Source organism: Furipterus horrens, unplaced genomic scaffold (assembly GCF_987537825.1).
Source record: "Furipterus horrens unplaced genomic scaffold, mFurHor1.1.pri manual_scaffold_3, whole genome shotgun sequence".
Lineage (NCBI taxonomy): Eukaryota > Metazoa > Chordata > Mammalia > Chiroptera > Furipteridae > Furipterus > Furipterus horrens.
In genome coordinates this window covers 162,848,223-162,869,678 of record NW_028327173.1, presented here as the reverse complement: position 1 = coordinate 162,869,678, position 21,456 = coordinate 162,848,223, and the positions used below count along the sequence as shown (strand labels likewise).

The 21,456-nt window shown below is 40.9% G+C and overlaps 1 protein-coding gene across 2 annotated transcripts in view; it reads right to left on the bottom strand.

Moving 5' to 3' along the window:
• Positions 1-21,456, bottom strand: part of FAM81A (family with sequence similarity 81 member A) — a 70,714-nt gene that overhangs the window by 32,279 nt on the left and 16,979 nt on the right. The window contains exons 2-3 of one of the 2 annotated variants that reach the window (XM_090272014.1): positions 14,934-15,002; positions 13,629-13,902 (exon numbers count right to left, since the gene is read on the bottom strand). In XM_090272014.1, coding sequence (XP_090128140.1) covers positions 13,629-13,902; positions 14,934-14,980 — 321 coding nt within the window. In that variant the 5' untranslated portion in view covers positions 14,981-15,002. Of the gene's footprint in view, positions 1-13,628; positions 13,903-14,904; positions 15,003-21,456 lie in introns of those variants that run through there. The other variant, XM_090272015.1, reaches the window with a different exon arrangement.

Sequence of the window (21,456 nt, the reverse complement as noted above, 5' to 3'; positions counted from 1 at the left end):
AGGTTTTGCTAAAATAACTTGATACTTACAGTTGGACTATAATTAAGATTTTTCCTGTAGAGTGGTACTTTTCCTTCAATAATTTTTTAGCATTTGTTACTCAGTCCCAAGCGTATCTCAATATCCAGTTACATGAAATGATACAGCGATCATTTGTCAGAATGTACCTAATTGTGGCTCTCTTTCTCTCTCTTTAAAAAAAAAAAGATCAATTCTACCTGGATATCAGTGAGCGTTTCAATCTATAGTCTCAGATATTTTTTTCAACTCAGGTAAATTCTCTTCTATGTTACTATTTTTTCTTCTCCATCTGTTTCTTTGTCTCCTTCTGGAGCTCCTGTTATTCCTATGCTGGGTGTCCTCGATCAAGTTTTGTATCTTTTCCCTCATGTCTCCTCTTTTTCTGTATTTGGCTCTGGTGTTACAACCATTTATTTTCTAGTTTGTCTCATGGACAACTAATTCAATTCTTTTCTTTTTTTTTTTTTTAAGATTTTATTTATTTTTAGAGAGAGGGGAAGGAAAGGAGAAAAAGAGGAAGAGAAACATCAATGTGCGAGAGAAACACAGATTGGTTGCTTTTCACACACCCCCAACAGGGAACCTGGTCTGCAACCCAGGCATGCGCCCTGGCTGGGAATTGAACCGGTGACTTTTCAGTTCATAGGTGGGCACTCAATCCACTGAGCCACACCAACCAGGGCTAATTCAATTCTTAAAAGTAACTATTCTTGTTTCTACTTCATCTACTGACTTAAAGATTTAAGTTTACAGAAGAAATTCAATGCCATACCGGGTGTCCTTAAGTGCCTTGTCTAAGACAGCTGGGGCTGCTTTACAAAATACCGGACTGAGTGGGTTATAAACAACCACACGCATTTCTCATAGTTCTGAAGGTTGCAAAGTCTGAGTCAGGATGCAGGGATGGTCCCATTCTAAGGAGGGCCCTCTTCCTGGCTTGCAGACACCTGCCTTCTTGCTGTGCCCTCACATGGCAGAGAGAGAAAGCTCTGGTCTCTCTTCTCTTCTTAGAAAAGCGCTAATCCCATCATGGGAACCCATGCTCCTGATCATTTAAACCTAATTACCACCTAAAGGCCCCACTGCCAAATGCCATTGTATCGGGAGCTGGGGCTTCAACAAGTGAATTTAGGGAGTGAGACAAACATTCCATCCATATCATGTCCTAATTCTTTCTCATTCAAGGTCCACCTGTTTCCTCTTTTATTTGTGCTTATTCTTCCTCCTTCTGTCTGCTGGGCCTCCTTAGGTGCGATGTTTCTTTTTGTTCTATGATCATTGGAATGAGAGGAAGTAGGTGGTCCTGGGTGTAGTGGAAGGAGCTTATGAACTGGAAGAGCAGCCAGGGTGAGCCTGTGTCCAGGTGAGGTGCCAGGTGGTGTCCTGCCCTCTGCAGCCCTCCCAGCCTGGAGGGAGTGAGCACATAGCCCATCTCTACAACCCCTCCTCGCCTTCACCTCCACCTCCAGTGAGCAGAGAAGACTGGCTCAGTCACATGGTGCAAGGCAGTGAGACTGGCCTGCCCTCCGTGACTCCTAAACCACAGCGTCTAGGACCTCGCTTCCAGGATCTCCCAGGGTAGATCTCTGCTGGCTCCCCCAGGCCTTCCTGCCTGTCTGGCCCAACTGTTCAGGAAGGTGGCACTGGAGTCGGAAACCGTGAAGGAAGGCACAGTAAGTCACCTTCCCATTACCTCCTACACCAATCTAGAGTTTCTTTAGCGTAAATCATGTGTCTCTACTTATTACTATTTATTCTAGAAATATGATGATTTCTGATATACTGAAAATGTGCAGTCCAGTTTGCAAATGAACAGGAAGTCCTTATTAGACAATATAATTATGCTCGCATGAATTGTTTTTGTGTTCACTTTTCTTAACTATTTTAAAATACAACACACATGCAGAAAAGTACACTTACATACACTATTTAGAGTTTTCAAACTTCCTGGTGAAAAGCAGAAATTAGGCATGTGAGGATTCTGTGTTTTCCTTGTTGGAAACCTGGGTAGAGCCACTATAGATGGAGTGACAATGACAATAAAAAAAATATTTCACTGAAAGAAATCTGGAACTGCTAGACCTATTTGCTATAGTTTCCAGCTTTCTCTGAATGAACCCACTCTATTAAGAAGAATGCAAGCCAGTTACAATCACCTGTGAATGACAAAACGTGAGTCATCCCAATATATTCTTCCAAAACAACTTCAGATGTGACTAATCTGGTTCCGACACTCTCCCCATGACGAAAAGGCACTGGTGTGCACTCTCTTTTAATAGGCAGTAACATTCAGTAGTTATACTTAATAAAAAGGAATACTTATTTTTTTTGTATGTAATGCTTCAAACCTTTGTTTATCATTGGGCTTAAGACCAGCAGTTCTCAGATAGCCTTGGGGTGCATAAGGATCCTGAGGTGGCTTATTAAACACACACATTCGCAGGACTCACTCACAGAGAACCAAAGCCAGGGAATGGGCCCAGACAGGAAGTCATGGTCCATAGACCATTCGTGGGGAAACAATGCGTTAGAAGTGGTAGAAATGACAAAGGCTCTGACCAATCATTTCATGTGAGTTGTTTCTCATCAAAAAACCGCTAAGCAAAGAAAATAAACAGCAATTCACAACAGAGAAGAAAAAAAAATCATTAAACAACATTTTTTTTAAGTTTAAACTTTCTAGTAAACCAGGAAACAGGAAATAAAAACCATATCCTGTCACGCACAACTGTGGTGTGGATGTTGATTGTGGGAGGCTGTGCATGCATGGGGACAGAGCATGCGGCAACTGTGCTTTCTGCTCAAGTCTGCCATAAGCCTAAAACTGCTCTAAAAATAAAGTCTATTTAAAATTAAAAATGAAAAAACAAACCATTTTCATCTTTTTTAAAGAAGCAAATATTTTAAATTTATAATACTAAAATGTCTCTCAAACATTGAAAATGCACTCCTGATACAACTTTTCCGTAGTGTGACTCATCGAAATATATTCACAATGTTCATAACCTTTGACCCCACAATAATAGTTCTTGGAATTAATTTTAAAGGAAATAGTAGGAAAAAATGACAAAAATGTACACAAGAAAATGCCTTTAAAGTGCAATCCAAATACCTTGTATTTTACAAGGTATCTACACAGCACATTATTATGCAACTGGTAACTGGTTAAGGAGGGCTTTAAAAAACAAGGGAAAATGTGTACAATATTAAGCAAAAAGAAAGGATACAAAATATACAGCATATTCCAGCTCTTATAAGATGTATAGAAAATAATACTAGAATATTAATATTTTGTTTATCCCTAAGTAGGATTATGGTAAATTCCTCCTTTTTGACTTTTCTATCGTGAGCTTACCTTACTTTTATAACCAGAAAAAAAAAGTGTGTGTGTTTTAATGCTTAGAAGTAAGAAAAACCCACATAACTTTCAGATGAATAAGATACTGTATTAGAAGTGCTTTCTTTGAATAATACAAAAAAGAATTATATCTGACCTTAACACAATATTCACATTACTGAAAAGTTGTGAAAATAGAAGGCATTAGAGAGTTTACTATTTAAAGGAATTCTATGATTGAAGCCTTAGAAAGCAATCCCTCTGTAAAGCCAGTAATGTTCCCTAATTTGTCATTTTGGAACAATATATCATCATGATGTGTTTACTCAGTATATCATCCACTCTCCATTATTTTCCGTTCAATTCAAGAAACTGTTTTCTGCATGCCTACTCTGTGCTGTGCACCAGGCCTGCCTTCGGAGAGCTCAGCTGCAGCAGGAAAGACTACAGGATGGTAAGTGGGGGGCTTAACCCCCTACAGTAACATTTCACACCAGCAAAGAGGAGAGGCCAGCCACCTTGAAAAAGGGATGTCCTAAGTCTTCATTTATTTTCTCTAAGATATGGCCTGTCTTTAAAGAAGCTCCCTTCCCAAAGGCAGTAGAGAATGGCATCCCCAGGGTGAGCCCCACAGCGCTACCTCATGCTGTTTATGCAAAGGATCCACGCAGGTACCTCACCCATCCAGGCAGGTGAGCATTGCTTAGGAACAACCAGGAAAGAAACAGCTTTCTTCTCCAACTTCTAGATAAGAGGATTTAGGAATGAAAGTATGACTCTAATATTAGCTGGAGAAAGGCCCAGCTCCTGCAGGGAAGGGCCTCATAAGGTAGTATCTCCCTACATGGTTTTTTAATCTTCCCAGGGACTTAAAACACCCTGGAGTTCCAGCCACATATATCAAATTGCCTTCTTGGCATTTTTACCTGGACATTCAATGGGACCCTAGAACTTGCCCAGAGCTAAACACAAAGTCTTTCCACCTCCAACATGGGGAAAAGTCCTGTCAGCTCTAGCTGCAAAACAGATCTAGAACCACCCACTTCTCTCCATGTCCCAGGAGACTCCCTCAATCCAAGCTGCACTCCCCTCACCCCTGGACAGCCATAGCAGCCCCCAATCCAACTCCCTGCCTCCATTCTTGCTCCTCTAGAATCCCTTCTCATGAAGTAGCTAGAGCTTTCTGAAACACAAACCAGTCTGTAAGCAACACTAGGGCAAGAAATTTTATCTGTTTTATCCACGATTACTTCCTCAGCACCAAGATTGTGAATGAATTCAATTCCTTTGCTTAAAAATAAATCATGGCTTCCCATTTCCAAACTCCTAATTTCCCACGATAGCCTTCAAGGCTAATGATCCATTTCTATTTCTGGCTCATGACACCCAGTCCCACTGGTCCTCTTTCTGCTCCTCACACATGCCAAACTTCTTCCTGTCTATGGCCTTGAAACCTGCAGTTCCCTCTTCCTGGAATGTTCTCTTCCCTGTGTGTCTCCTCCCCAACACCCTGGCTTGGCTGGCCCCTTCTGTCATCCTAGTCTCAGTTCACATCACCTTATATCCCCACCATGCTTCCTAAAATAGCCACACAATCATTCTCCATGTATTAGCAGAGCCCTTGACTTAGGCTGAAATCACCTTGGTTACTTAGCATTTACTCTTGTAAAACCTGCTAGAATGTATAGCAAGCCTAAGAGCAGCGGCCTTGTATGTCTGGGTCTCTACTATAGCCCCAGTGCCTTGAACAATGCCTGGCTCCCAATGGGTGGTTGAGTAACTTATCAATTAATTTAACTCCACATTCCAGGATTTGGTTTTCTACGTTGAAGGCTCAGAGACTGTAGCTAGCTGGTGCCTAGAGGTGACAAGTTCTGCAAAAATGGACTTAGATAAGCTAAAATGTATGGAAACGAGAGCTGATACCAATTAGTTCATGTATTGCAATACACTGAAAAAACTCTATCAATAGAACTGAACAAATACTCAAATTCCATTCAATTCACTGTCTTCACTCCCTAGAGTCAAGTCACATGACAAGCCAAGTCTAGTGGGTAGAGTTAACACAAAATGATTTTGGATACTGTGATGGTTAATTACAGTCAACTTGCTGAGCCATGGCTTGCTCAGATAGCTGATTAAACAGTATGTCTGTAAGGATGTTTTTGGAAGAGATTAGCATTTGAATAAGTGAACAAGTAAAGTAGAGGGCCCTCCTCAAAGGGAGCAGGCATAGAGTCTGAATAGAACAAACAAGAGGAAGAAGTTGGAATTCGATTTCTGCCTGACTGATCTGGGACATGGATTTTCTCCCGCCCTCAGCACTCCTGGTTCTCAGGCCTTCAGACCTGGGCTGGAATCTACACTCTCAGCACTCTGGCTCTCAGGCCTTTGAACAATTATTCCTGGGTCTCCTGCTTGCAGATGGCAGGACTTCTCAGTCTCCATAATCATGTGAGCCAATACCTTATAATGAATATTTTATACATATATACATAATTATATATACATATACATATATACACACCTGTGTGTATAAATATAAAAAGTCTTTCTGGAAAAAGTCCAGCCATTTTTAATATAACGAGAACAGTTTGTATGACATTGATGTAACCTGGCAGCCAAGGAGAGAGGACTGAAATGCGCATGTGTGAACAATGATGACTTCACTGTACTAGTCAGTGGGAGTGGTAGATGCTGCTGAGTGAGCATGTGTACTGTGTGGCCATTACATTCAAAATGACTGAGCGAATAGAGCAACAAATCTGCATCACATTTTGCATTAAGCTTGAGCATTCCTCTGCAGAAACTACTTGGATGACTCAGAAGGCCACAGCTGTGGGCAACTGATGATTGGCAGCTTCATCACAACAATGCCCCCACTCATGCATTGCGTCTCGTGCAGTGTTTTTCGGCAAAACGTCAAATGACCCAGGTGATTCAGCCCCTCTACAGTCCAGATGTGGTGCCCTGCAACTTCTGGCTTTTCCCAAAACTAAAATCACCTTTGAAAGGGCAGAGATTTCGACCATCAAATGAGATTTAGGAAAATACAATGGGGAAGCTGATGGCGATTGGGAAAACTGTGTGAGGTCCCAAGGTGCCTACTTTGAAGGGGACTGAGGTGTCATTGTCCTATGTACTATGTTTCTTTTATCTTCTTTAATAAATGTCTCTATTTTTCATATTACATGGCTGGATATCTTCTGGACAGACCTCGTATACACACACACACACACACACACACACACACACACATAATTGGTTCTGTTTCTCTGGAAAACCTTGACTAATACAGATGACAATCATGGAAGTCCCTCTGCTGATATACCTGTTCCCATGGGACAAGATCACTAACCTACTGAGCTGCAGGCCAAAATTCTCTTTTTAGATAAAATACATGAAGTCCAGTAGCCAAGATTCTGTCCTCCCTGACACTGCTAGATGTACAAGTTCTCATCTGTTCATCCTTGTCCACACCTCTGCTTTGACATATCAGTAAAGCCCAGCTCTGCACTCATCACCTAAGTTCAGAAAGCCCATTGGAAAATCATTAAACTAACAAACTACATATAATCTAATCAATTAGATGAAGGCTTGATACAGTTTCCCATAACCCAAATAAGTCAGAGCCAGCATCCCAAGCCAGTGGCCCTTATAAAGCATGAGTAGGTCTTCAGATTCTAACCAGCCAGGTTGCAGACCCCACTGCCTAGTTCCCCAAAGACACAGTCAAAGCTCTAAGGGGACACAGAGTCCCAACCCCTTCCCAAACCATCAAATTGGCATAGAGAGGGAAGCTTGCCACCAACAAAAGGGCCATGGACTGACTGCTTACCAGGATCTGGCTTCCAGGGGTTGATAAGAGCTTAAATCAAAAACAGTATGGATAATCCAGACATGCAAAATACATAGTTAACTACATTACCTCTTCTAAATTTATAATGATGATGATAATTTGTAGAAAGTTTCTGAGAAATGAATAACTGATAACATACTTCACATCACAAGGCAAGCTGCCAATGGAGACCATGGGTGGGAATGTATTTAAACAATATACATTAAACATTTATCAAGCATCTACGGTGTACTAGTACACAAAGAGTCATCTGCTTTAACATTGGAATCTGCTGATAGAACATGGGCAATAATTACAGGGTTCTGGAAGGGCCAAGGACCCTGGAGGCACTGATTAATGCAACATTTATTGAGCTCCCACTATGAGCTAGGTACTGGTAGGGGCTAAAAACAGAAAAATTAATACTCAGTTTTAGTTCTTGATGATCACACAGACTAGTAGTTTGGCAATATATTTTTCTTTTCTTCCTGTGTACAACTCTGTTCAGAGCCATATGGCAGAGAATTAGAAAGACTTATCTAGGCAAATTTACCAAGATGTAGTATTAACATTAACTTAATTGGACTAGCTCTATCAGGAGCCTAGGGTGAGCTTCATATGTTATGACTGGCTTAAGTTTTAGTTTTGTAATACAAAGTCACCTGCAGACAGATTTTTATAAAACAAATACCCAGTATAATTTTACTGAGTGAACTAAAAAATATGTGTAAACCAGTAATAAAAATAATTTTAGAACCAGGCAATTTTCAGAAGAAATTCATTAAGAATCTACAGACAAAAAAAAAAAAAAAAACAAAAAAAACTTTTCACATTATTTAAATACAGTTTGAATATTACCACACCTTTTTGCTTTGAATATATAAATATTACATTTGCATAACACCCATCCTCCCAATTTTATATTACTTATAAATAAAGACTTCTAGTACTTTTAAAATTTACTCTACAATAAATAAGATTTTAATCTACACCATGATTTCTTTTTTTTTTTTTTAATTTGGCTACAGACAATGTTGCAGTTCTGATGTTATATCAAACCTCCTAATTTTGGTTATGTGTGAGTAAGCATACTCAGGCTTATAACATATATAAAATCATACAATTAGTTTTTCACATCAGAGTTCACTAATCTTCCAAATTTCTTTTTGTTACATTATAATGGTGTATAGTTATTACCAGTCATAAAAGTAAATGCTCATATGTGCAAATTTTTTACCAGAGTTATATTTTTCTCAGTTTCCCTTTCTACAATGGAAATCCCCTTTTCATTTGTAAAATTGCTCACCACAAAAATTCTATGTAAATGAAGGGTGTTGTCTAGTTAAGGCAAGAATGACCATTACATAAAATGTGTTTCAGATGGAAAAATAGCAGATTTGAAATTAAAACTCACTGCATTGTAACTTGTTTAAAAGTCATCTTAAAGAAACACATTAAAGGAAAATTATGTTAAAAACACAATTAGCCCTGACAGGTGTGGCTCAGTTGGTTGGGCATCATCCCATAACGTGAAAGGTCGCCAATTTGATTCCCAGACAGGAGACATGCCTGGGTTGTCGGCTTTGTCCCTGGTTGGTGCGTGCATGAGAGGCAACCAATCAATGTTTCTCTCCCACTCTTTTCCCCTCCCTTCCCCTATCTCTAAAAATAAATAAATAACATCTTTAAAAAAAACACAACTTAAAGAAAAATAATTAGCAAAAGCCTAAATAACTGATGACTTTGGATTTCTAGGTATGTTTGCTAATGTTAGGGATAAAGAAGCAAGTCAGTGATTCTCAAACCGGTAGGAGATAATTAACAGATGAATCATGGAAAAGGGGTGAGGAAATGACATTCTGCAGCTCCTCACACATATCTCTGGGATCAAAAGGAGGAAGATTGTTATCATCAAACACAGAGAAATGGGAAGATGTAGCTAGATAACTTTGCAAATAAATTGAAGATAGACCTATAACTAGATTACCTTTAGTTAATCACACCCTGAGTTAAGTAGTTAATTGCATTAGATTGTGAACCCAGATTAACAAGTAATGGAGAAACGGTGAGAAGGAGAGGGGAAGGGAAGCTAATTGCATTAGTATAAAACCAGTTTTCTTTGTCTACTTTCACATGCTCCTGGCTGGTGGTGCACCTGACTCTGCAGACTCGTGAATAAATGCCTCGCTTTGCTGCTCAAGTCCTGTGTCCCAGTGTTTTATTGTGAGAGTTTCTCACACTAATGACTCAAATCATCTAAGCTGTTCATTGAACTCACATTAAAACAATGATGGGGCAGGGAAGAACTCGGTGAGATCCAAAGCTAGCATTACCTAGGGTGAAGGAATTCTTCCTGAAGGGGTAGAAATACTCAGAAGGCAAAGAATGGCTGAATAGCACTGCCTGTCACACTTGGAAGTTGGTTACCTAAGCTCAGGGTTCTAGAAGAACTTCCAGAAGGCAAAGCAAAAAAGTGAAAAGAGTATATCGTTAAAATTTAATAATCTGGGTTTAGACTCAGCACTGCCTCTTACTGGCCTTGAGACCTCAAACAAGTCCCTCCATTTGCCTGGGTCTCTGATGCCTCATCTGCAAAGGCACACAGTTGCATAGATGACCTCAGGGTCTGTCCCTTCTAGTCCTTTTAGCTACCAGCAAATCCGCAACTGGCCTCTCTCTGAATTGGGCATGTATTCACTTAATAAGCATTCACGGTATTTACATTGTGCTGGATGATACAAAGAGAAGTAAGACATGTCCCCTTCTTTTTGAGGAACTCACAATCTATCAAGGGAAAGAGACCCATGAAGAAACAATGTCAGTCCTATTCAGTAAATGCTATGGTAACAGTGATAAGTACATTAAAGGAAAGGGAACTGAGACAAGGAAGAACTGGCAGGGAGGGCTTCCTAGAATGAAGGAACTATCAAACAGCATTGACGGCTCAGCTGAAGATGGAAATTACATACTTAAAATAGTTCTGATCGTTGGATTAGTACATAGTAGCTTCCACAGGGGTAATTATTCCCTAGATCCCATGGTTGTAGCTAAAGCACTATCACCTCTTACAGTGACAGAAAAAAATCAAGTCCAGGCTTTTCTAAGGGTAGAAAGGGTAAGTTCCACTCTGCTGTTACCCAAGGTCTGTAATGCCGGCATAGATTGGCTCCAGTCTCTAGTTTGTCCACCACCCACAGGAAGTGCTGGGCATGGACAGAATGGGCAGGTCACACTACTTTCTAAGATGAAACATCGAGGTGTTTGTATTTTTTTATGACACACTTCTTTGCTATTGGTTGAGAGGATGGAAACGTGAGAATCATTATTTATTTTTTTATCTTCACTTGACTTTTTTTTTTTCTTTTAGTTTTTTAAGATTTTATTTATTTATTTCTAGAGAGAAGGGAAGGAAGGGAGAAAGAGAGGGAGAGAAACATCGATGTGTTGCCTGCACAGACCTGGTCTGCAACCCAGGCATGTGCCCTGACCGTGAACCAAACCAGTGACTTTTTGGTTCACAGGCCAGCGCTCAATCCACTGAGCCATGAGCCAGGGTGAGGACATTTTTTTCATTGCTTTTAGGAAGAGAGGAAAAGAGAAAGAGAGAGAAAGACATGGATGCAAGAGAGAAGCATTGATTGGTTGCCTCCTGCATGTGTGCCTGGACTGGGGGTTGGGGATCTAACCCCCAACCTACGCATGTGCCCTGACTGGGAATCAAACCTGCAACCCTTTGGTTATGGAACGAAGATCCAACTGAGCCACACTGACCAGAGCAGAATCATTATTTATCCCTAATCACTTTGATTTTATCTATCTCCCTCTCTAGATTTATTTGGGTGTGGGAGGGCTGTCAGCCTCCTAAACTATCTCTAACCCCTTTCAAGATGAAATGTTTAACTTGGAGTTTTTTAATTTTGTGAAGGGGCCAACTTGGGGTTGGCAAGTGATTCAGCCTCTGGGATAAAATTGCTTTAGCACTTAAATATAAAATTGGAAAGAGCACTCTAAATATAGACACATACCTTCCAAAAATAAGTAAATTGTCTCTGGCAATTTCTTAAATTTTCTATGCTCCCTCTGATGTTGTTAGAGCTCTTTGGTTGCCCGCCATTGAACCTGACTCTGGCTAACTCTGGGGGAACATGCAATTTATTGTAAGGATACAGAGGAGGAGTGCACACAATCAACAAGGCCACTGAGGATCCTGACTGAGAAGGCACAAAAGGCACTTCCCAGGGTCCAGGCAGCAAAAACCAGGGGCCAGTATCCCGCAGGCACAGCTGCTGCAGCAAAGATGCCCCAGTCCTTTCCAGGCCTTGGATCACTCTGCTCCGGTTTCAAGCTCTAGGATGGGAGTGTTTCAACACTCTAGCCTGAGTTATGAACTCCAAAGCTCGTTAGCTAAAAAGGGGATAAGGCGCCCTGACTAATAGCCATCCAGTCTGTATCCAATGAAAGAAAAATGAATCCCAAAAGGAAATCAAATTGCTGTGGCCAGAAGAAATTGGAATGGATGCCACCAGTCTCCAATGAGACAAAGATGTGCTACATCCCCTTAACAGCAAACACATAGCCCTTTAAAGATCATAAGAAGTATAGACCAGAAATTTTAGAATCTGAAAGACAAATGAACTTCAGTTAGGGTTCAATTCTGAGTGAATCTTAGTCCTTACTAAAAATACGCAAGAATCTCAAAAAAAGAGTGAAAGTTAGCAACCGTGTGGTAGACTAGGACCTTACTTACACATAAGTTAAGTAAAAATTAGCAAAAAAAGAAACTAACTATGCAAATAGTAGCCATAAAAGAGCTGGGTAGCTATATTAATATCAGACAAAATGTACTAGAGACAAAGAGACATTTTATAATAATAAAAGCGCCAATATGTCAGGAAGATATATATACAATTATAAATGTACAGGGTGGGGCAAAAGTAGGTAACAGTTGAGTATGCAAAACAGTTTATTCTTGTATTATTACTTATTAATTATTGTATTATTTTCTATATGAACAACTGTAAACCTAATTTTGCTCCACCCTGTTCATGCACTTAACAACAGAGCCCCCAATGCTGACAGAATTGAAAGAAGCAATAGACAATTCTACATGAGTTGGAGATTTCGATAACTGATAAAGCAAGAGTCTAAATAAATTTAAAGAAATTAAAAATATGCAAAATATATTCTCTGCCAACATGAAATTAGAAATCCACAACAGAAATAAATTTGGGAAGACCTGCAAACATTTGGAAATTAAACAACAGATTTCTAAATAACACATGAGCCAAAAACGAGAAATAAAAAGAGGGCTGGCACTTTGGCTCACGACCTTTTCTGGCTCCTGGGTTGGCTCTCTCTCAGGCTCTGGCTTGGGCTCTCTGGCTCCTGGACTGGCTGGCTCTTGCTCTCAAGCTCCCTCTCAGACTCTTCTTCCTCGAGGATGGCTGGATAACGGTGCTGCAGCTGCCTGCATTTTCCAATGGACGGTATTTTGTATGGGAAGGAACTCCGGACACAGCCTAGCATTGGGCTGGCCTGGCAGAGGGTGGCAGGTTTGTTCTTTGGGTGTTCTAGAGGGAACAGGCTCTGAGGCAGAAGTCCGCCATTACTCTGGAATTGTGTAGTTTTTGTGTATTATGTTGTTTTAGTTTGTATACTAACCCTATAGAAACTAACAGGAGAAAAGAAAGGAGAACTTAGGTGTTAGTTTAGCCTTAACTGATAGGCTTAAGTAATTAAAGCTATGACTTGATAGGCTTAAGTGACTGCTTTTGAATAAAGACTCCTTTCCTTTATCACCAAACCTGTGCCTCTGGAATTTTGCTTTGAGGTGATGGCAGGTGAGACCCCAACTGCTTTTCAGTAACAATTCCTGTGATTGCTCAATAAATAGCAGTAAATTTACAAATTCTAAAAATTGGCAATATTGTCCTTTTATCGGGCTCATTGCAGAGAAAAACAAAGCACAATAAAAGAGAAGTCTGAAAGCAATTCAAATCTCTAGGTTGTTTGAGTAATAAACTATGTAATCATCATGACCTGGAAACATTTAATCAGAAGAGCAAAGGCTGACCTAGTAATTGCCTTAATAGCTGTCTTCAACAATTTGAAGGGTTTTTGCTTTGAAACCATTTGACTAGTTCTTCTCTCTCTCCATTCAGAGCCAAACAAAACAAAGTGATTTAATAATCAGCAAGGCAAATTTAGATTAAACAGAAATAACGCTCACAGTACATGCCATCAAATACTGGAATAAATTTAACTAGGATATTTGTTCAAGCTGTTTCCTTGGCGATAATTAAGAATAGACAAGATAGACAGCTTTGGTCTAAAGGCATTACCGCCTGGGAGGTGGCAATTGGACTGGCTGACCTCCTGCCATGGAACTAGTCTGTGGAAAGGAGCCCAGTACATCAGATGCACACACCTTACCTCGATATCCCGATTAAGTTGCTTCACTATGGCAGTTATGTTTCTGATGTGCTCCTCCAAGAAAAGCCGGGCCAAGCGGTCGCCTCCCCCTTTGTTTTGCATTTTCTGCAAACTGTTGACGATGTCGTCTTTAATTCGGAAGGCATGCTCCACGAGGGCCGCTGTTGTTTTCTCGTGGCAGAGGATCCTGTCTTCCAGCTGCTCCACGAGGCTCACAGAGGAGTAGGGCGCCATGGTCAGGGACTGGCTGTGTCGGGGCATGGTTCTAACTCGCCTGTGGAAAGAAGCCATGTTCCCAGGTTATTAATCAGGGAAAAGGGCGTGTTTAAAGACAGATTCAAGACTTCCCAGAGAAGAAAATGCAAATCATCTATCCCGACAAGCTAAATGAGAGGTTTCAGGCAGGGTTTCTGCCCCAAAGAGTTTTCTTTGTGAGCCAGGCAGCATCTTTAAACAATTGTACCCAGAGAGTAAAGTGTGCTGGTAGCAGGTTCCATGACCTTCAAAAGCAAGAGGCTGGCGGAATTGGGCACACTGAGATGTCTTCCCAATATAAGCTGTGTTATCAAGATGAACCTTATGAACAAAATCTCCTGACATATCCTCCTTCTTCCTCTCCCTAAAGCAGGGTTACAGGCCCAAATATCTACAAGGGTCAGGCAGGTGACATAAATGAGTGAAGCACATCACATATGATGCAATAGAGAATGGTGGGGACTTTGGAGAACTGGAAAGGGCATCCCTCAACTAAAGGGACCCAAAGTTCTGCTCCACTCATGACTGACCATCTGGGAATGCGAGGTCCATTTTTCCAGATCATCTGATATTTCAAGAAGAGCCAGGAAATCCAGACTTGTATGTGAAATCACCTGATTTTGTTCATGTTAACAACTCATCTAAAAAATATTTAAGATGGTGCAGCTCAAACAATGTAGTACTTCCATGAGCCAATATTGGCTTATGGACACCCAACTTGCAACTTCTGATTTAAAAGGGTTCGCAGGGACATCAGCCCCTGAAGTCTCCAGAATTATACTTCACCATTGCCCAAAAGAACACCTGTGCTGCAGGGCTACTGTGAAATCTTCAGCTCTCATGGTCACAGAATGGTGCACAGTATGCTATAAATTGAGAGCTGGAAAGGATACGCAACAATACTGCTCTTGCTCATGAACAAAATCATTCTTGGATAATGGAACAGCAGTAAGGCTTCATTTCTAATGGCCATCACACCCACTAGCAGCCCTCACGGGATTGGTGAAAAGAAAAAGTATACCTTAGATGCATATTTTCCATATATTATACCTTTCCTTGGTGACAAGAGAAGGAAGTACAGTGCTCCGTTGGGCCATTTTTCTTTTTAATAATTCACATCTGTTGAAAAAATAAGTGTTAAATTATTTAACAAGTTATAACCAGAACTTAAGTGATCTCTAAAGCATATTACTAAGTTACTAAGTGAATCATACATTATGCTGGCACATCGATCAGTTATATTATTAAAGCCCTTATGTCTTACATATGAAATAAACAAAATGTTTCTAAATAGAAAAAGAAGAATTAAGCAAAATCAAATTGCTCCTGAAATTAATATTGCTAAGCCTTGTGAGACACAGACCGACCAGGACTGTTGCATGTAATTTCCTGAGGTTTCCTCACCCCGTAGCTGTATTTCAGGCTTCAGAAATCATCTCTACAGAAACACGACAATTCCTATAACAGGCTTATTCAATCTTGTACGTCTCCACAGAAATTACAGAACACTTCCCTAGTAAATTGATCTCAGCAAATTCAGTAAATTATACATCAAAATATAAGCACTTGTTTCTAAATTAATCTTAAATAAAAACAATCTGTGGTCAGTGGGCTCTGATTTGAGGGAATCTGTTCAATAAGAGAAGGAGAATAATATCCTTCATTAAAACCTTATTATAAGATATAATCATTCATATTGCATTTTACATATAAGGAACATTTATTTGCTCATCACAACGCATTAGAAATCTGAATAAAACTGGAGGGCTTTAAAAATATTTCATTACCTAGGTTTCTCAGTACTGTTGCTAATTGCCTTAAAACAATGAATGCCTAGTAACTGTGATCTGATTCAGTAATTAGTTCTCATTTAGACTCTGGATTCAGAAAGCATTTCTGATTGAAACAATTGTTTTGGCATCATCTCTCCAGTATGTTATTTTTAGTTTTGCAATGTGAACATTTCACTTTTCTAGACACAGAACTTTAAAATTAAACAAATTACATTTAAGAAAAAAAAGTGATTCATGCTAACCAAGCTATGATGCAAAAAAAGCTCTTCAGTAAAGATAATGATTTCTGCTATTTAGACTACGTAAAATTAGGACAGTGTGGAAGATGTTAATATTCAGGATTGTATAATCTTTATAATTTTAAGCTATAAAATACCTTAGTTGAAATATTAATCTATAGACTAAACCAACCTAAGATACATTTACTTGGCATAGATTATGTAGCTGAGTAAGCTAAACAAGGAAGACAAAATCCCCTCCAGGGCTTCACAGCCTACAGGGACAGGTAGCCATCTAAACCAATCAAGAAACAATGGGCTAAGTGGCTTAGAAACCAAGTGACGACAACAACAAACATGCGAAGGAAACACTAACTGGAGGAGACATATGTACCCCATGTTTAGTGCAGTGTTATTCACAATGGAAGCAGCCTAAGCATCCATCTGTACGTGAATGGATAAAGAAAACGTGCTGTGTACATACAGTGAAATTTTACTCAGCCATAAAAAAGAATGAAATCTTGCCACTTGCGACAACATGAAGGGACATCAAGGGCATTAGGCTAAGTGACATAGTCAGGCAGAGAAAGACAATTACCATATGATCTCACTTTTATGTGGGATCTAAAAACAAACAAATGAAAAACCCCAAGCTCAGAGGTGCAGAGAACAGGTTGGTGGTTGCCAGAGGCAGGGTTTGGTGGGTCCAAAATTGGTGAAAGTGGTCAAAAGGTACGAACTTCCAGTCCTAAAAGAAGTAATTCATGGGGATGTAATACACAGCAACGTGACTGTAGTTTACAATACTGTATTGTTTTTTGAAAGTTGATAAGGAAGTAAATCTTAAAAATTCTCATCATATAAAAAACACTTTAATAATAATGCCTGTTGTCAACTAGATTTATTGTGGTGATTTTGCAATATATACAACTATGAAATCATTATGTTGTACACCTGAAACTGATATAATATTATATGTCAATTATATCTCAATTAAAAAAAATTAACATTAAGAAACACATGGGGAAGAAAAAGAGAGGGCTTCATTTTTCTTGGTTAGCAGCTATGTCAGGGAAGCACCGAGAAGAATGAGTAAGATTTTTCAAAGTAGAAAATAGAGATCGTTCCACACCTTTTCTCCTCCACACTCCAACACTGTCTCTACTTGCGTGACTCTCAATACGCCCTGACCTAACCTGCTGCTCCAGCCTCATCCTTGGCCACTCTTACCAATTCACCTTCTCCAGTCAACTCTAACCGCCCCTCCACACCACTCTACCCACTGTTACAGAAACAGGGGTGTTCCAAAAATCCCCAGAGTTTGCAGCTGGGGGATGGGGAGAAGGAAGCAGCTTTTCAGAATGCCTCCACATGCCTGAGGCCAGTGGCTAGTGTCTTTTTTATGCAAAATGGCTTTAATGCATCCAAAGCCTCAGGTAGATGGGAGGAGTCTTGAACCGGGGGACGGTATGGAAAGCACACAGAGCCTACATAAGGGTCTGTGAATGGTCAGAACGGTTTGCAACGCCCACTGCGTCAGATGACGCAGTCAGGGATATATAAGCAGCTGTGGACATTTTAGCTCGCTCTTTCACGCTCACGCGCTCGGTCTGGGGCTCTCGCTCTCTCGCTCTCTTGTGTGCTCCCTCCACGTGGCTTGGTAAAGAGGCCTTCTCCATGTGACTCGGAGAAGGGGTCTCCAGGCTGCTTTAAGAGGCTCTTGCCATGCGGTTTTGAGGAGAGGAGATCCATGCGATTTGCAGGAAGAAGGCAGTTTGCAAGGAGGCTGAGAATCCAGGCGGTCCTGCATTGAGAGCTGGAGGGCACCACAGCACAGAAAGGACCTCCCCAATCAGAATTGAGTGATTGGCAGCTGCTGGTAAAGCTGAACTGTGTTTGGAAAGTAGGGAAGCGGTTTCTCTAACTTTTCTAAAACTAGCCTGGTTTGGAAGTGGGGGAGGCAAGGATATGTGTTTGTGGGTATTTTAAAGAGCATAAGACTTAACAACAGAAATCTGCAAATAACTAAATCTATATAACTGTTAAATAAACAATTCTTTTTCTTTTCACCAAACTCTGGTATTGAGAGTTATAATTTTGGCGGCGGGCAATCGGGCCCCTAACTAAAGAGCCCGTGGGTTTGTTTTCAACTGGAGCAGCCCAGGGGTTCTGTAACAATTTGGCGACGCAGACGGGACGTTAATAATTGCCCGTGGCAGGTCGACCCCCTTGAGAGACACCCTCTGAGGACGCCGACCGCCTAAGCACGCCAGTGTGGTGAAAAGAAAATAGAACTGAGAAGGGATTAGAGAAGTAAGATTGTTTGCTAAAACTTATTTCTGAAGTATTTCTGAAATAATGGCATCGTGGATACTAGATTTGTTTGTCCAATTAGGAGAATTCCTGGAAGTAACAGAACTATGGATCCCTGAGTGGTATATATGCTTTCTGGTCTTTGGGGTTTTTCTGGTTATAGCCATTGTCATGTATGTCTGGGTCAATAAAAGCAGTTCTTGGCAAGCCCCTGAGTGCAGTCCACTGAAGAGAATTTTGGAAAATTGGGATATGTACTGTCGTTATCCTATGACTAAGAAAATGTTAATTTATTATTGTAACACTGTTTGGCCTGAGTACATTCTGGATGGTAAGAAAAGGTGGCCTGTGAATGGTTCTCTGAATTACCATGTGATTAATCAATTAAAGAGGTACTGTTTGCAATCGGGAAATTGGGAAGATGTTTATTATCTAGATGCATTTGTAGAGTTGCATAATAAGACCTTAGCAAAAATAGAGGGCCAAATAATGGTGCAGAGGGAAGAAGAGGCCAAAAAGCCTTTTCCTGAGAGTCAAACGCCGGAAGAAAGGGAAAATGAAGAAGTAGCCCTCTTTAACTCTCTAAATCCGGGAGACAAAGGAACTGTTTTGGCGCCAAACTGCGCCCAGGTAAAGGCGCCTCCTGTGGCACCACCCCCTCCGCAGGTAGAGGCATCGGAGGCTCCTGGGGCGCAGCCCCCTCTGCAGGTGAGCGTGGCTTCTGCAGTGCCCACCCGTCTGCAGATTCAAGGGACTTCCCTCTCAGCACGCCTTTTGGTTATGGCCTCTGAAGTGACTACAAAGCCAATGACTCCACCTCTTCAGGAGGAGAAATGGGTCTCTCCCTCCAGAGCCCGCATGAAGGTTGTGATTTGGACACTGAGCCTCATAGGTATACTGCCATTTTGGGTACGCCACGTGAGTGCTCCACCATGGTGGATGAGTCACGTGGGTTTGCCACCATCTTGTGGGTGGTACTTATGGGTGCCACTGTCTTCAAAGATGCTGCATGTAATGCTGCCACCATCTTTGAAGTGGGCAAAATGGTGGGTTAGGTATGCTCTTAAGGTGATGTGCTTTGTTTGCAAAATGGTATATGTCTAAACATTCAAGTCATTGTTGCATGAGAGGTATTTGCAAGGTCTAAGCTTCAGAAAACTGCAAAATATCTACAAATCTAGGGAATTTTAGCTGCCAAATACTGAGTTTGGGTAGAGTCCTTTACAGTGTGGAAAAGAATTGGAAATGGGCTATGGTTAAATCTGAATGGGTAAACATATAGAAAGGTTGTGAAAGTTTTTAAACCTGGGAAAAGGGAAACCTCAACTACTTGTGGTCTAATTGTATGGTTACTGTACCTCTGTATTGGCATTTAGCCTTGGGACCTATGAAAGGTCATTTGGAATTCCCTGTGTTGGGATTGGCATTAGCCATTGGTGACCTAGGAAAGGTCAGTTGGAATTCCCTGTGTTGGTTTGGCATTAGCCTTTGGGGACCTATGAAAGGTCATTTGGAATTCCCTGTATTGGTTTGGCATTAGCCACTGGAGACCTATGTAAGGTCTAGAATTCTCTGAGGCCTTGGAAGGGTCTGGAATTCTTTGGTTTGGCATTAGCCATTGGTGACCTAGGAAAGGTCATCTGGAATTCCCTGGATTGGCATTTAGCCTTGGGACCTATGAAAGGTCATTTGGAATTCCCTGTGTTGGGATTGGCATTAGCCATTGGTGACCTAGGAAAGGTCGTCTGGAATTCCCTGGATTGGCATTTAGCCTTTGGGGACCTATGAAAGGTCATTTGGAATTCCCTGTATTGGTTTGGCATTAGCCACTGGAGACCTATGTAAGGTCTAGAATTCTTGGGGACCTATGGAAGGTCTGGAATTCTCTGTATTGGTACTGGCCATATAATCTGAAAGGAAAATTGAGGTTTCCCAGAGAAAGTTAAGAAAACTTCACATGTAGAAAAGTGAACAAAAGAAAGTATAAGGCATGAAAATGCAATTTTAGGGAATATTAGAAGGACAAGGATTTTCCTTCACACTGTGTATTTTTCTCCCTATCTGATCCCTCCAGAATTTGGCAATTTAAAGGAGTAAGTAATTACATTAGGTTTCTTTGCATAAAACTAAAAAGACCAGTTGTTAATAAAGGTATTGTTAACCAAGACTTTGACTGGAATGACATGCCTGAAGGAGGCATGCTTGGGCTCTGGTTGTCACCAGAAAGCCCTGAGGAACTGGACTTGACTTTTGAAGCTAAGGGAAGCCCAGAAGGAAAAAGGCCTGACACCTTGGTTGGTTCTGCGGTTCATGGCAGTCTTTCCAGGGAAGGAACGAAGGTTGCTTTCCTGAAGGATGGCTAGAAAGAACCTAAGGCACAATGGGAAACCCAAAGGACTTGGGAAAGCAGGTGTTTGCAGGCAAGGCTGAATGGCAGGTGTGTGGCTCAGCTTCTGTGCCCTGATGGGCAGACAAAAGTCAACATGAAGGTTCCTTGCGTAAGTCCAGCAAAGTAGACTTACGGATCATATGTGATCAAACACTGCTGCTCTTGTTGTTTTTATGCAAATGAACAGGCTAAATTATAAATGGACTTAATGTAGTCCCTTTACTGGCAAGGAGGGTGATCTTAAGGAGAAAAATTGTGACTCAAGGAAAATCACAATGCTCAGTGCAGCTGTCTATAAAGTTTGTTTTTCATTTGAAAGTTAAACCAAGTCTGTGACATTATCAAGGATGCTTAATTTACAGGCAAGAAGAATGTCAGGCGCCTTGCAAGTGGATGTCTTAACAATAAGACAGTCTCTCAAGTTTGAAAACTGGTTTGTCAATTGTGTTGTGTGATTTAACATGCATGTTCTTTCTGTTTTCATAGGGCGTAAGCCTATGATCTCTACCTGAGTGATTATCTGTACATATAGGCCTCACCTAAGAAGCCCATCTGCATCGCCACCTCCTGAGACTCAACGGTTTGGCTGAACTAAGTGGTTGAGTTGGTGAAGTATGGGGTGGTCTGCGGGCTTCACTTTAAAACTGGTCTTTCTTTTCTGTCCTAATGGCTTGGACAGAAAGGGCCCAGAGGTCTGAGAGGGGGGAAATCCAAAATTTATACCCCTCAGCCCAAGCTAAGTATAGTGGGCAAAAAAGGCTTTGGACAGGTGTGACATGCCCTGCACACCTTCCTCCAAAGAAGCCATTTCTTTTTTCTAATGTGGGACATTGAAAAATTAACTCCTGCCTTTTGTATAT